Source organism: Octodon degus, unplaced genomic scaffold (genome assembly GCF_000260255.1).
Source record: "Octodon degus isolate 3935 unplaced genomic scaffold, OctDeg1.0 scaffold00166, whole genome shotgun sequence".
Classification (NCBI taxonomy): Eukaryota; Metazoa; Chordata; class Mammalia; order Rodentia; family Octodontidae; genus Octodon; species Octodon degus.
In genome coordinates, this window is record NW_004524742.1 from 1,500,976 (window position 1) to 1,517,826 (window position 16,851).

General features: G+C 38.8%; 1 protein-coding gene across 5 annotated transcripts in view; it reads right to left on the minus strand.

Moving 5' to 3' along the window:
- Nucleotides 1-6,209, minus strand: part of CUNH15orf41 (chromosome unknown C15orf41 homolog) — a 261,509-nt gene extending 255,300 nt beyond the window's left edge. For 4 of the 5 annotated variants that reach the window (XM_023703228.1, XM_023703227.1, XM_004643114.3 and 1 more), the window contains exon 1: nucleotides 5,974-6,209. In XM_023703228.1, coding sequence (XP_023558996.1) covers nucleotides 5,974-6,074 — 101 coding nt within the window. In that variant the 5' untranslated portion in view covers nucleotides 6,075-6,209. The remainder of the gene's footprint in view (nucleotides 1-5,973) is intronic. The other variant, XM_023703229.1, reaches the window with a different exon arrangement.
- Between the last annotated feature and the right edge of the window lie 10,642 nt (nucleotides 6,210-16,851).

Sequence of the window (16,851 nt, forward strand, 5' to 3'; positions counted from 1 at the left end):
CAAATACACACGCAGTGTTTAGGAAGGAAATTATAATGTAAAATACACTCTTGTAAATGATAGCTCATTAGGCTGGGATCTTCTGCCTGAATATCATGGTCCAGGAAATACACTAGAAAGTGAAAATCAATAAATATGTCTTCAGTAGCTACTTAAATAGGGTGTCTTGTGTTCTAGGGCCCCTTATTATTAAACTGTGGAACAGAAAAAATTTGACCTAGGGTAAATTGCTGAGTTCTATGGTATTAGAGATCATAAAGTCAGTATAAATGAAGGATTCTGAGACTAGAATAGTTAAAAGGATTGTCCCAAGTTTAATGTAGTGACTCAGAAAGACACAGCTTTAAAAAAAATTAGTGAAAAGGAAAAGCTACAGAGAAATAAAGCTATTTCAGAAGCCACAGAAGGAAAATTAAGCTGGAGGAAAAAAAAAACAAAACTGTATCTATACCTCTCAGTATACACTAAAATAAATTTCAGTCAAAGTCCTCAAAAACAACAAGAATGTTCTATAAACTCAGAAAATAATTTAGCAAAATGTCTCCTGTTAGGATAGAACAGAACTTTCTAGGTAGGCGCTTATGCCACTTATATCCATGGCCTGGCATAGAACAGAACTTTCTAAACACAAAGAAAAAAAAATTTAAGGCATAAATTTATGAGTTAGGTATAGCAAAAATAGTAATTTTTAAAAGCAACAACTGGGAAAACATCTACAAAAATATGACACATAATGAATCCATGTCTTTAACACAAGCAGATCAAAAAGTAACAGGGAAGACTCCAGTAGATATTACGCAAAAGACAAGTATTCAAGGGCTGGCCAGATAGCTCAGGGGACTAAAGCACCTGCGTGGGCAGGCCGAGGGACCAGGGTTTGATCTTCGGCAAGATGTGGAGGCCACACCCCCAGGGCAAGCTGAGACAGTGAGACTGGGTGTGGTGGCGCACACCTATAATCCCAGCCTTTGGGAGACTGCTAACAGGAGGATCACTATGAGTCTGATCTGTGTAGTTAGACCATATACTAAATTAAAAATAAAAGACAGGTATTCAAGTAGAAAATTAAGTGTTCAAAACTGTTGAAAAATGTACAATTATAACTTTTAAAATGCTAATTAAAAGATGTCATTCTTGATTCAACATATTAAAGAACAATAAGACTCCTCTTAATGCTGGCAAAAATTGCAGAGATGGCACTCCACAGCTCTGCTGGTAACAGGATCAGTACAATCTTTTTTGGTAGTAATTTGTCAATACGAATCAAAATCCTTCACAACACAAATACCCTTTCATTGCAAGTGGTGAGTGGATGTCAAAGTGTGGTCAATGGGCTAGTAGAGTCCCTGAGACCCGCTCAGGGGTCTGTAAGATTGAACTATTTTTATAAAAAAAGCAAAATTTCATTTACCTTTCCTCTTTTATTGACATTTGTACACTTACGTTGTTCATATGCACAATAAGTATACCATAACTATATTCACAATGACTGTATTCTTCATCCCCACACACTTGCAAGCAAAAAAAAAAAAGAGAGAAAAAACAAAAAAGACTTTTCTCTTTAAAATACTTACTAATTAAAATCAGAAAATACAAAGGACACTTACTGCACATCAAAGTACAATAGCTATCTCCGGGAAAGCACCTACTTGATTTTTTGAGAGTTAAACTAGCCACTTTTTTCATGGAAGACAATTCCTACTTGAATGAACAATGAACAAAGTATGATTATTCAGATTTGGATAATTGCAGACATTTTCTCAAAAATAAATGATGTGAGCCTGTCACTTCAAGGAAAACAACTGGTAGCATTTGTTGCCAACAGTAAAATTTGAGCTTTCAAGGGAAAATTCACATTTCGGAAAGCTCATATCCATCACCCTAAGTTTGACAACTTCAAATCATACAGACTTCTGACAAGATCAGTGGTGCTATTAACAAATGCAATTTTTTATATTGCATAATATAAGGTGACAACATTTGGAAGATCTGCACAGTTCACAACTATTTTGTAAATCAGGAACACATGACAATAAGAATCACATACAGTCTGGATGTGGAAATACACGCTTATGATGCCAGCACTCTGGGAGGCTGAGGCAGGAGGATCACAAGTTCAAACCTAGCCTGGGCAAATTAGTGGGTTAGTAAGATTATGTGTAATAAATAAATAAATAAATAAATAAATAAAGAGAGAAAAGGATGTGACTCAGTGTGAAGATCCATTTAAAGTCCAAAATAGGCCAGTGGACTATGAAACTGTGAACAGGCTCTTTTTTTCCTTCCCAGACAGGGTCTTGCTATGCAGTTCTGACTGGCCTCAAACTTGCAGAGATCATCTTGCATGAGCCTCCCAAAGGCTATACCACCTCAACCAGTCAAAAAAGTTTCTTAATAGAATTTCAGGTTCCATCGTGCAGTTAACCTTAAAGAAAATATCATTTGCTGGAGTTTCTGTAAAAACAAAAATATCCACAGCTATCTCAAAAGCATATTAAATTACTGTTCTCCAACTGTGTATCTGAGGCTAGGGTTTCTTGATATTCCATAATCCAGGATTGGTGAACCTATGCGTGCCACTGTGCTCTGTTTGCAAGCTCTAAAAGGTTGACTATCATTGCATAATCAAAAACAACACATTGGGCTAGGGATGTACCTCATCCATTAAGCCCTGGGTTCAATTCTGAGGTGGGGGCAGGGCACTCAACAAGTTGAGTTCAGAAGTAGCTATGTTGTCTTTTATTAAGTAAAGACACTTAAAAGTCACAAAAGTTTAGGACAATATCATTTGCTTACCTTTTTTTAAAATTACAGTTATTATTCATAAAACCTGGTAGCAAATAATGAGGTTCCTAGTTTAAGAAATTAACAAGTAAATTTTTAAAAATTTCTCATTTTAGTTCATATTTTGGCAAGTATCTATAGATACAACCAGCATAAATGAAAGTTCTTTGAAGTTTCAATACTTTTTTTTTAAGAGTTTAAGAGGATATGAAGACCAACTAGGCTTGAGAACTTATGATTCAGTTATGCTCAACTTCTAGCAGTCTACAGGAAGAAAAGGAGCAGACCTAACTTTGCACATAGGCTAAAATCAATTACATAAAATACTACATAAACAAAACCCTTGAACGCAACAATAGCAACTGCTTAGTACATCTAGAATGTGATACTACTGGCTTTTTGAAACAAACTCCTAAGACTTTTTGTTGTTGTTGTTTTCTGAGATAGGGTTTTGTTTTGCTATGCAGTTCTGGCTGGCCTTGACCTCACTTTGTAGTCCAGGCTGGCCTTGAACTCATGATCCTCCCGCCTGGGCCTCCCAAGTGCTGGGATTGCAGGCCTGCCCTACAAAGCCTGGCAAACTTTTTAAAGATGAGATTTACAATCTATTGAAGAGGGGAAGTAAAAGGTTAGCTGAGCATAGAAGTGCACTCCTGTCATCCCAGCCCTATAGAGGGTGAAGCATGAGGTCCTCTAGGAGTACAAAGCCAGCCTGGGCTACAAAGTGAGCTCAAGGCCAGTCTTAACTACACAGTGAGACCCTGTCTCAAAACAATAACAACAAAGACCCAAATAAAACAAAGCAAAAATGTACAAGGATACTTTCATACTTTTTTAAAAAGGGCATCAACCAAACAATAAATGCTACTGTTATTGTTAAAAATAATTAAGGCAGGGGGCTGAGGAGATGGCTCAGTAGAATAAGCGCTTCCCAAGCAAGCCCAAGGATCTGAGTTCAATCCCCAGTTGGGGGGGGGGATTCATTTATAGGGGCTGGGGAGATGGCTCAGTAGAATAAGTGCTTCCCCGGCAAACGCAAGGATCTGAGTTCAATCTCCGGTTCCGGGAAAAAAAAAAAAAAAAAAATCATTTATAGGGGCTGGGGAGGTAGCTCAGTAGAATAAGCGCTTCCCTGGCAAGCACAAGGGCCTGAGTTCAATCCCCGGTTCTGCCAAAAAATAATAATAATAATAATAATAATAATTAAGGCAGCCTCATAGAGAACTCTGAACTAAGGCATGGAAAAAAAAATCCACATTCTAGACACTATTTGGTCATTGAACATCTTTGGGGTTTTTTATGTTATTCAACCTCTCTGAACTACCAGAAAGTATCTGAGATCCTTACCTAAATCTCTGACAAAATGAACTATGGGATCTCAAAGCTGTTCAAGATCTTTGCAACATTCATATAAAGTAAAACAGTGGTATCATGAAAACTGTGCAACTCTAAATCATATTATTTATAAAATTCTGACCCAACCTACTAAACAGCTCATTTTATTCTTTCTTCTTAAAATTAGTTTGGGTTCTACGTAATGTTCCCTGTAGCAAGAGAGTTGTTCCTGAATGGTACTGTATTTGGAAGAAAAATATTTTGGGTTTTTTTTTTCTTTTTTTTCCATAATTTTATTGAGAAACAAATAGCAATGAGACAGTTCCAAACCAAATTGGTAGGGCAGTTTCAATAGTTAACACACTGCATACATTCTTCCTAGTGGTTAACTGCTGTACGAAGAAAAATATTTTGGCCTATCCTGAAAAGTAAAGTAAAGAGCAAAAGAGAGTAAGCCCGACTGTATAATGTTCTGACTGTATAATGTTCCATGTGCAGGAAGCCCTTCTAAAGCCCTTGATAAGACCACTGAGGAGGTTAAAACTAAAAAAAGAAAACGAGTGGGTGGAAGAGAAAAGGACTCAAAACTACAAAGTAACCATGGATTTACACAAGGAGCACAAAATACCGAAAATGTATGCTCTGTTCTAAACTAGCCCAGTAAAAATCTAAGGTTCTTCCTGGATGTCCAGCTTTCACCCACTTTACTGCTCATGAAAGAACCAGCTGGAATGAACGATGGAAAATTATATTCCAACTTGTCAGTTTTGTTCCTTGTTAGGAAGTCCATTAACATCCTAAAGACTATGATGAGATAAACATTGCTCTAAATTAAACTTGGATAATACTGAAGAGAGATCTCTTCAGTTACAGTATACCAAAAAACCAGGTAATTAAAGGACCTTTCACCTTAGCCTCAATGTGTATTTTAACATCTAGTATCCAATCACTTCTCTTCCCTTAAATATAAATAATGTCTATGGTGGTGTCTCTGGTAAAGGGTTGCACATCATAGCTCTCCACTAGGGATAATCATGCTCAATATCATGAAACTAAATGTACAGGTTGGGATTTAGTTTTGAATCTGAAAAAGTATGCAAACATTTTGTACTTGGAACACAGCATAAATATAAGAACTTAGTTGTCTTGAACTGTATATCCATGTAACATGTGGGTTTCAGTCTTCACATCTTTAAAGTGAGGAATCTATTTAATTTCTACAGTCTTTACTTAAAAATGGTTAATTCTACAATTATTGAAAAAAAGGCAGTGATTAGGGGAGGAGACAAATATGAAATACATCAAGACTGTGTAGACAGCTCAGGAGCAACACAGAGTCGATCTAGTCTCTCTCTGGCCTAGGAACCCTGGAGGCATTGAACTGCAGTCCACACTGTGGTCAGTCAAGAGTACTAGCCCCTCAGGCTGCGTCCCCTGGTTTATTTCCAGCGGCCAACTGAAAAGGGGCCTCCACTTACCCCTTCTGACCCTGCAACTCCTGTCTTCACTCGGCGAAGACCCTGCCACCCAGCACGCATTGCTAGTATCTGTCAACCACTGGACACCTCTGTGCACCCATCACCCAAACACCCAGTAAGTTTTCCACAAACGTGGGTTGCCTAGAATGCAACTGCAAGGCCTGGGGAAGCTGCAAGGGACTCAGCCATTAGGCGTTCTGTGTGCAAAGCAGGCGAAGGAAGCGCGCTCTCCCACCATCCCTGACCTGCTAACCCTTCAAACTCGTGCTCCTCCCCACGCTCTGGCGAGCGAGCGACACGTGGCTCTACGGGCTGCCCAGACCAGCCGCCGCCGCGGGCGGCGAGGGGCCGTGCGGGGAGCAGCAGGGCCACTTACCTGGGGAACCTCTGCTTCAGCTTCCTCAGGCTCTGCCTGGTGGGCGGTACGGACACTAGGCACTGGGCTATCTCGTCGTACTGGGCTTTGGTCAGAATCATGTTGGGCCAAGGACCGGCGGTGACAGGGTCAGGGAAAAGCCCGCCGGGGCTGGAGCAGCCCTGGGGCGGGCGGGCGAGGGGCGTGGGCAAGGAGAGGCACGTCTGGGTCCCTGACTCCCTTAGTCTGTCCCCCTAGAAGCACCTTCCTAGCCGCACAGGCGTGACGGAGACACTCAGGGTCCCGAGCACCCCCGGGAACCACCGTGGCGTGGCGGGGGCGGGCCGTAGTGCGCGCTGCCCGACCGGTGTGTACTGAGCAGCCGCAGAGGGCCCGGCTGAAGGCGTCGGGCGCCATGTCAGGTAAGGGCACGCCAACCAGGAAGCGGCGGCGGGCCGGCCGGGTCGGGGGCGCCGGCGTCTGCGCGGCGGTGCCCCGCGGCCTCGCCCACCCGGGATGGGCCGAGGCGCTCGTGTGTTCCCCCTCCGCCCGCTGCTGGGAGCCAGGAAGGCCCAGCGCGCGCCTGGGGCCAGGGTCACGGGGTCGCCCGCCAGCTTCAGCGTCAGCTCCAGCCCCGACAGCCTCTGCCGCAGCGCGGGATTCGAACGTGTGCCGGCGCGCGCGCTTTCGGGCGGCTCGGGCGGGGTCGCGCGGGTGGCCCGCGGCGGGGCTGCTGCGGGCGCTGCGCGCCTCGGAACCGCGCTTTCCGCCTTGGGACAAGCAACCAACAGTAAAGAATATCACTTTCATTCCCTACAGTTGGATGCCCCAGGACCTAAAGCAACACCCTAGCGCTCCGAAAAATAGACGCCAGTGAATGTTTGCAGAAAGGAAGCACGGAGTCAGTCTTTGGTTTTCTACGTGTGCGAATGGGTTTCAGCTCTCCTCAGGCAATTTATCAGCCCCTCCTTTAATTCCCTTTTTAAAAAAATCCCTTTGATTCTTAATAGTCCCTTATGTTTCTTTTCTTCAAATCTTAATATTTTAAGTAAAAAAGGAAGAAAAAATGGTTAGGTCATCGAGAACGTGTAAAGTGGTTTTAAAATTTTTTCATATGACTGAAGCCTGGGTTGGAAGTGTAATTTAGATATTCTTCCTCGGATAAATTCCTTAATCCTTAAAAGCTTTGATTAGTGTGTTTTATAAAATTAAATTTTAATCCACGGAGCTGTTTTTAAGATTAAATAGAGTAGTTCAAGTAAAGGATTACATGGTGTCCAGCAAATAGTCCGTTTATAAAATAAATAAGCCACTTGACAACAATGGACAGGGTGTTGACTCGATACTGTTTTAGGAGCTCTGCAGGTGGACTTAATCCTCATAACTTCCTGTGAGGCAGACTCTATTTCCATTATCATCTCTCTCCTCTCTTGTAGTGACTGAACTAAAGTATGAAAGGTTAAAGAGCTTCCCAGTACTTGTCCTGAGAATGAGTATCAGGGCAAAGCTTTAAACTCCTGAAATTTGGTTCCAGAGTCCCTGGTCTTGCTAACTCTCAGTAATGTTTAATTACTACATCAAATTGTCACACCCTCCTAAGCCAAAGATCCGCGTTCTTTTTGTTTTTGTGTCTTTAGGAAATAGTCTACATTTCAAAGATTCTTATAGTTGGGATTTCTAGAAAATGTTGTATCGCTCTATTTTCTCAAAGTGCAAGAACAACAGTGGCTTTTAAATTCAGCAGCCATCATTCTTGTCTGAATATTTACATCAGAATGTTTTCTTCCCATATGCTTTGCATCTATCTCTGGTTGTGTGACATTAGTACATAACTATTTATTTATGGCAGCATGGCCTGGAGTTGCCACTTGGCTAGTCTGTTGCTGACCCTGCCATGACTTTCACATGAAAGCTAGCTGACAATAAGCAGGCACCACGCAATTCCCCCGTTCCTTTACCCGTTCTCAACTTCACTCTTTCCAATTCTTGGCCGTCAGACTTTTATAGAAAACATCAGTTTAAGGAGGTTTGCACCAGCTCTTTTTATAGCGATTCTGCTTTCTGGCTCTTGTCCTGTGTTCACCCTCACAACCCTTAAGGAAAATGCCAGGTTTGTTTTTCTGTTTTTATTTTTAACAGGTTGCCAGTCTACTATTTTGACTCAAATCCAGTAGGTAGTTGTAGAATTGGTGCTGGAAGAAAAGTGGAGGTATAATCTTCATTAGCATTAACTGTGGTGTTATTTACTACACACAAAAATAGAAGCAGAACAAAAATGCTTTGTTATATAATTGGTTTCTTTTTTTTTTTTTTCTTATAATGTGAAGTTGTTGTCATTAATAGGTTTCTCGGAGGCATCCTTTCTCCCTCCCTTACCTCCTCCACCCTGCTGCCATCTCTCATCTCACCCTAAGCTCCTCATCGGCTATTACTTTTAGAGATTTCCAAATCTGCCAGCCACCAGTACCATCTCCCTGCTACATGCAGAAGGGTTGTGAAATACAAACACCAAACTAAAAACCAAGAAAACCAGTCTACCTATTTAAACCTATTAAAATTGGCCACAAATGTGTTATCTTGAGCTACTGACAGCCTCTGTCATTCTAAATGTCTTCATCTTACACAATAAAATGTTACTGTCTCATCTGAAAAGGGGAAAAAAATCTGAAAATATGGGAAAGGTATAGGAAATTACCCCAAGAATATATGCTAAAGGGGGACTAGTACAGCTCCCCAGGAGTAACTGTCACTGACAGACTGCTACAAAATTCCTTTCTGCCAGTTCGTGGACCACATGAATATTGAACAATTTTAAAGGAATATGGAGTTCAGGGAAGCATCAGGTCATTCCAAGAAGGCTGCCCACACAAGGACTAAACATAAGAATGAGCCAAGTCACATGCCTAAGAAAGTTATTCATACTAAAGCAAAAGTTTCAAGTAGCATGAAGAGGGTTAAGGAATGTCTGACTTTGGAAAGAGTCACGTTTTCAAACCAATGCCTATTTTAAAACAAATACTGAAGGATTATTATTATTCTATTGTGAAGTCTGATTCTATTCAAGGAGGCTCTGTTAAAGTTACTGATAATTTTAAAGAAGTTAGTGAGGTATACAAAGTACATAAAGAAAAGTGAGCCCATAGTATTTGGCCACCTATTATGGACAAACATTATCTCATTATACATTATCTAAGTTAATCTTCATAATTGCACTATGTAGTAGATTTTACAGCCCTGATTTACAGATTAGAAAACAGACTCAAATACAGGAAGGATTCACCTGAAGGGTCTAGCAACTAAACACAAAACCCCGAGTTAAACCCATGTTAGTTGAATTATAAAGCTTCATATTCTCTATTGCACTATACTGTAATTAAAAAATGAATTGAAAACTTTTTTGAATCATGCTCTATTAAGCACTTATTCTTGGGAATGACCACCTACTTTCTTTGGCCATCAAGTTGATAGTTGAAAGGGTAGAGATCTTTAATTTTGAAATTTAATCAAAAGACCATTAAAAAATTGTTTCACTATCTTGACAAGAAAAGATGGCATGCGTTTGTATTTACACTATAAGATAGCACTTTAAGTGACAGCTCTTATTGAAGCAAAGTTTCAGTCTGTGTGACAGGTCATTTTACCCTGTCCTCAAAATAATAAAAACTTCTAGTAATAATAAAGTCCAAAATACTTTAGCTGTTGAGGCCTGCAGAAATTTAACAGCTTTAGGAAAGCAAAAGAAACATACTGAAAAAGGTCCATGCTATGATGCTGAAGTAACTACACTCAAAGGTGAAGGCAGATCAAAAATCAAATGTGGGTTCCCTCACACAAGTCAGTGCTAAATGAACCCTTAGGGTGAGATCAGGCAGCCTGATTCTAGAGGAAGGTTACATGTTGATGGACCATTCACCGAGGGGCTATCACAGACAGGAACTGTGTCGTAGGGTCCTGTAACTCAGAATGGCATCTCAAGACTTTTTTATTTAGCAATAGTGCAAACTAATGTTGAGCAGGCTACTTCCACAGGCAGGAACTTGAAGAAAGAAGGAACAGGAAGAATATATGTTGCTTTCTTCACATTTCAAGGGTCTTTCCTTAATTCTTATTTCTAGCCCTAATGATCAGAGGTTGTTGTTAAAACTGTGTTCCAGGTGAGAAAAATAATGTATATAAAGGTGGTTTCCATTTACTTTATCAGTTATACAACATTCTAAAATAGTGTTTCTCAAACGACTGGTGCTGAGAGCCTAGTTTTCCCTCAGTTTGTCATGGAGAAATTAGCAAAGTAAGATACCAAAAAATTAATTAACCAAAAATGAAATTTAAAAAAAAAAAAAAAGCAGGCATGATGGTACGTTGCTATAAATCCAACACTCTCTGAGGCTAAGGTCATAAGTTTGAGTAACATACACACACACACACACACACACACACATACACAAACGAGACGAAGACATAAAAGCCAGCAATTTCTTACTTTGAGACCCAATGGAATACAATTACCCCATCAAATTAAAATGAGCTGTCCTAACTGTTTTCAATTTCTACGTGAAGACCTGTAACAGAGCCAGTGATGAGGGCACATATATGGAATCACAGCTACTCAGTAGAGGGAGAAAGATCGCAGGTTTGAAGTTAGCCAGGGCAAGGTAGTGACCCTGCCTCAAAATCAAACTTTCTTGAAGTTCGGGAGAGGGAAGGGACTGTGGATACACCTCTGAGGTAGAGCCCTTGCTTAGCATGCTCAAGGTTATTAAACTCAAGTTCAACCCAAAGTAAAAGAAAGATAAGGGGAAGGGAGATTATTTAAGGGGGAGGGTGAGGAGACCGATAGAGCAGGGGAGATGTTATAAAGGTGTATTACCTGTTTCTTTTAGACGTCTATGCATCAACCATCATTACTCTTAGCATGTCTCTACTGCATTGAACTCTTTTTGAATGATATGTAATTATTAAGATCAATCATGTGGACAGGTGATTTAATTCGTAGTATATAAAGTTAGAACAATGCAGGAGTGTTTTTTTTGCATGAAACCCAATTTCTTAAGATCATAAAGGTATGAGTTGGAATTCATATACTTCTGTTCTGAATCACCCTCACACCACCATTGGTCCGTGACAAAGGTTATTAATTGACATTTATGGGGTTACTGTCATCACCTTTGAGAAGAATAAGAAAAAAGTAGCTTTTTTTTTTTTTAAATAGGAACAGTCTCTATTAGGTATTTGTGTGTTGTAGCAGAGGGAGATAGGTGAGCATGGGTGTTGAGGAAGGATGGAAACCTCTTACATTTTCTCCTCAGGTTCATCAGGGACTTGTGGATTGTTTGCAGGCATTTGTTTCCCCCTTTCATTCAGGACTAAACCTCAGATGTAATTTCTGCAGTTGTCAATCACTCGTCTAGTCCCAAAGACCATTCTGCAAGAATGCATCACATTCTGAGGGTTTTCTCACATTTATAAATTCAGGGATTGAGAGGAGCAGTGCTGGTGGGTAGAAAGTGTCTATTGGAGGCGGGGGTAGGAGAAATGAGAAGCAGGGAAACCAGTCTGTCCTTAATGAGCGCTGCTTTCAACATAAGCGAGAGTTTGAAGCATATGTCAGATGATTAGCTCTAAGACTCTTTATTTAAAAAATTACTCTCTTTTGCCATCCCACTAGGTTAGACTTTTACAAGAGCAGGTAAAATGCCAGTCATGATGTGTATCACTTTCCTTATCTATGATTGATAGGGTTAAGGGAAGGCATTCTTTCTGAGATAACTACAGCAGTTATTATAATGTTAATATTAGGCACCTTTTTAAAGAAAATTCAAGCATGTAATTATCTAATGAATTGCCATCAGAAAATTGATAACTGGCTCATCATGCCCTCTTGGTGTATGGGGAAACTAAAATACAAATAGCCTTGGAACTTCAACCAGTTCCTTTATATTTTATGTTTAAGTGTAAAGTCATACAAAATATACCAATTGAGAACTTTTTTTCTTGAGATCATCGAAGAAATATCTTTCTTGGAGCCAGCAAGAAATGAAGGAAAGAACAGAGACTATAAATCACCCTAAGTCCCAACACCCAAAAGCCATCATTGTAAACACTTTGATGTTATACTTCCAGTCATTTTTTTTTTTTTCGTAGTTCAGGAAACATTTTTTATTTTATCATATTTAACAGTTAGTAGATTATAAGTAGTCACTGAGCACAAACTCTAGAAAAGAATAAACTCATACACTTTGTGGTAATGATTGCTGGCAACTTGTATTTATAACTTGAATTTTGTTTGAAATATTTTAGATATTATAATGAAAAATTATAATTTCTATGGAACTTTGGGTTTTTTCCTTGATTTACCGTGATTATATTTTGTTTTTCATAAATAATGCAAATAAAATATTGGCAGTTTAGATATTGTGGTGTGTTTCTGTTAGTCATGTTGGGGTGCCTGCCCCGTAGCTCAGTTCTTTAAGTGCTGCTTCAACAAAGCAATCAGGCTCAGGTTGCTGTGGTTCGATCCCCACAACTCAAGCCAGCCAAACCTGCCCTAAAGGCATTCGGAGCAAAAAACAAAAAACAAAACAAAACCCTTCTGCTTTTGGGGGCCGGGGAAATGGCTCAGTGGAATAAGCGCTTCCCTGGCAAGTGCAAGAACCTGAGTTCAATCCCCAGTTCTGCCAAAAAAAAAGAAAAAGAAAAATCTTGTAGTTCTGTTAGTCATGTGTAGTGGTTCTTTCACTTTATTTACCAAAATAAACATTGTCAATAAAATAGCCACTTAGTTATTATTTGGTCTAATCCAGCATAATTGAAGTATAAATGTTACGTGACTTAATATTTGAATGTCTTCTAGCTTCTCAGTGATGTATTTCAGAAGGAAAACTATGTTAAAAGAAAAGTGGTACAAACAAAGAATAAATTGCAAAGAAAGGAAAAGAAAACTCATTATAAACTAACAAAAACTGAGGTGAGAAACAATATCAAAAAGAAATGTTGCATTTACAATTTATTCACATAAGTGAAAAAGAATCAATCTAGTTTAATTTTAGGTGCTGTTTATATTCCTAATTGTTTGCATAAATGGCCAGCAAGAGTGTGAGGGACTGTGCACACCTGCTCACAGTCTCTGTGTCTTTCCACTGGTCCACTCTGTCAGGACCTCACCCCTCATCATATCCTTCCTGTCATTATTTATCTTTTTTCTTTACATAAAGAAAATCAAACTGTATTTACAGATTGGTTCCAGTCCTGTTTAATTTGTGTTACATTTTGAGCAAGACACCCTTGTCAATCCTTGATAGTTTTTATCCTAGTTTCACAGGAAGAGTAGAGTTGTAAGTAGGTTTTTGACATTAAGAGATGGACTCTCCCAATGCAGTCCTTAAAATTAGGTCATTGACATAGCTATCAAGAGGTTGGGCCAGTCTTCAGTTGTATCCTATTCAGTGTGGGAAGAATGCAATGAATCCCCAAAACCCCCACAAGAAGGTGGAGTTTCAGCAACTGATGGCCAGGCTTTCCTGGGCATTCCATTTACAGAGATCATGTCAGTGAGCCTCCAAGCACATGGGCTTTCTGTCAGTCAGCATATTGACAGAGGATGCAATGCATATTTTTTAGCATGACTATGAGTTATATCTGAGCATTCAGATTAGTTACAGCCTTGATGCAGAAAGCAAATGTTTCACATGGTCCTAAGGACATCACATGGAATGCCAACCCTTATGCCAAAAGAGCTTGAGTTTCCATTTTACTTTCCAACAACACTAAGAACCTTAAGTTGGCAAGAAGATGAGAACAATTTAAAGTAATGCTGTGGGCAGGGAGTAGCAGAGGTGAGAGCTTGAATAACAAACTCTGTGCCTACTCTTACACATAGGCATAATTCAGCAAATCTAATTTCACAAAACAACACTTGAATTATTTGTATGGATCGAAATTTTAGAAACATAAATGCTTTTAAAATGCAAAGACCAATGTAATTCATTTATGCCAAATCCTCTGGAGAAAATATGGATGGACATCCACAATAATTCATCCATTCATTATTTATGGAGAAATACCATGTACCAGACATTGATCTAGCCCATGTATGGAGCTCACCAAGACTTCAATGTCAAAGCTTACAATATTCCATAAATTAGATTCATTATTGAAAAAGTACTTTATGTTTCAGTTTAAGACAGGCTAGAACCATAACAAAATACAATACTGGAGCTTAGACTAAATTTTGTACCAGAAAGGAAAAAGTGCAGTTTTGGACATTATCAGATGAAATGACCAAAAGAGAACCCCTGTGATAGAGCAGGTCTTAAATTGTTTAAAATATATGAAATGTAAATAATCTCCCAATTGTTAGGAAAAATACACTGAAGTATTTGGAGCTTATGATCCATGCTGTATATATGTTGCCCTAAACAACACAGGAGGAAAACCAAAGAAAAGTTAGCAAAAGAGTGCATGATAAATTAAATATAAACAAACATTAACAACAAGTGGATCTTGAAACAGGACACAGGGGCACTTTTGTACTCTTTATTTTGAAACATTTTGGTAGGTTTCAAATGATTTCCAAACAAAAAGTTCTTTAAAACCTATTTGTAAAATGTGTGCAAACATAATGTCCTTAAATCAAATGACACATTCCCTTCTATCACACAGGATTTATAGACATTTGCTTAACATGCTGATTTTCTCAGCACCTTAGAAATGATCTTGCCTTGCATGATTGAGACTGATGACGTCGTGAAGCAAAACTTCCAAAATTTCTCCACCCATCTCACCCCAAATATGGGCCATACGTGTCTCTTGTTTCATCCAAGTATTAGTGATTTCTGACAATATAAGAGCTATATTATTTTTGTATAATTATGTCACTCATACACAACGGTAATTCATTAATAAGACAACACCCTGACATTCTCAGTTATCCGATATAAGTGGGGAATATGACAGGTAATCCCTTTAAACAATCCTTATTTTTCTTAGAACTGCAGCACTTGGGAGGCTGAAGCAGAGGGACCACGAATTGAAGACCAGCCTGGGCTACACAGTGAAACCTGGTCTCAAACAAAACAAAAATAGTTTAAATACTGCATAATTTCTCTTATTATATAAATACAATATACATAATTTCTCTAAAATATAAATACAAAGCAAAATAAAGGATAGATAATAGGAAGTAGGGAGACCTATTTTCTTTTTTTCAAATAGGACGGGGAACAAACGATGGAGGAAAGAGGGAAAGGAGAAAGTTTTTTTTTAAAAAATGAAAAAAAAAAACCAAACCCAAAACAATGGAAGTAGAGCTTTCTACTGGGTAATGGATTAAGACATGGAGGGAGCAGAGAGAGATAGAAAGGGGAAGGGTCTCGCCTCCAAAAGAATTAAGATTTTTTCCAGACATGTACAATCTCTCCATGATAAATGTAATTGTTGTGTACTAATAAAAATACACAAAAACAATAAAATAATGGAGGAAACAAAACACCTCCTAAAGAAAAAACAAAAACAACACAAAACCCCAAACACCCCAGAAACCTTCCTCCCTTTCTCCTTCTCATTTCTCTGTGTTCCCTCCCTGCCACCTTCCCTTTCTCCCTCACAGTGTCTTGCAGCTTTCCCAGCCTCTCCCTGCTCTCTGTTTCTGCTTCTTCACAGGTGTTGACCCCAACAAATCTCTTGCATGTCAAAACTGGTCTTGGCCTCTGCTTTTCAGAGGCCCAAGACTAGTGCATTCCCCTATCTTCAAAAGCATCCATGATGAACTAGAGGTTACACTTGCTTTTCTTATGAGATATGACTGTTTCCCAAGAGTTCATCAGTAGTACACCCAAAATTAGCTCTGGTGAAGGCAGGCTGATATACTATTTATAAGTCTGGGCTTTGAAGTAAAAAAGACACAGTTGAAACAATTCGTTGGATGATCTTAATAGTGGAATCAAATCCCTGCTGCAGTGGTACACATACTACAAAGTAATAGAAACAGAATTGTGGGTTTTTCTGCGCCCCATTTTTATAGGCACTATGCAGACTTTCCATATTTCTGAAGAAAGAAAAGAAGCAAAATGCCAACATCCTTGCTTGTATCTATTTGCTTTCCCAAGGAGATAAATTTATAACCGGATGATCTAAATCAGATTTTGGAGATTCCTATAAATCTCCAGGTTTGCATTTGCTAGTACTCTCTTGGATTCCTATAAACAACTGATCTCATTATTTTTGTTCTCCTTTTAAAAATAACTCATTTCATTCTTGCTATTTACTCAGTGCATAATAAAAAAAAAATGTCTTCATTTTGGGTTTGAGAGCCAGGTGTCTACTTGGGTACCATGCACATCCAGCTCTACACCCCAAGAATATCTCAGACACAACTTTTTAAAAAATATTTTTAGCAATAAAGCATTTTCTTTTATTTTTTGGTAGGACAGTTTCAATAATTAACACATTGCATGCATTCTTCCTAGTGGTTAATTGCTGTACAAGATACATACTTGATATCCTATTTACAAATGCCATTAGAACAAATCCCTCTATTCATTGAGAGAATGTAACTATATATCTATCCTAACCACTTTGAATACACAGACACAAAATGGACATTCATCTGTATCCCTTTTTTGTTAAGTTCCATCATTTAAATATTATAGGTGTGTAAACTCAGCAAAATATTCTTGTTTTTTAATTTTTTTCCCATAATTTTATTGAGAAACAAATAGCAATGAGACAGTTTCAAATCAAATTGGTAGGACAGTTTCAATAACTAACACACTGCATACATTCTTCCTAGTGGTTAATTGCTGTACAAAATGCGGACATGATATCATATTTACAAACACCATTAGAACAAATCATTCTATTCATTAAGAGAATGTAACTATATATCTATCCTAACCACTTTGA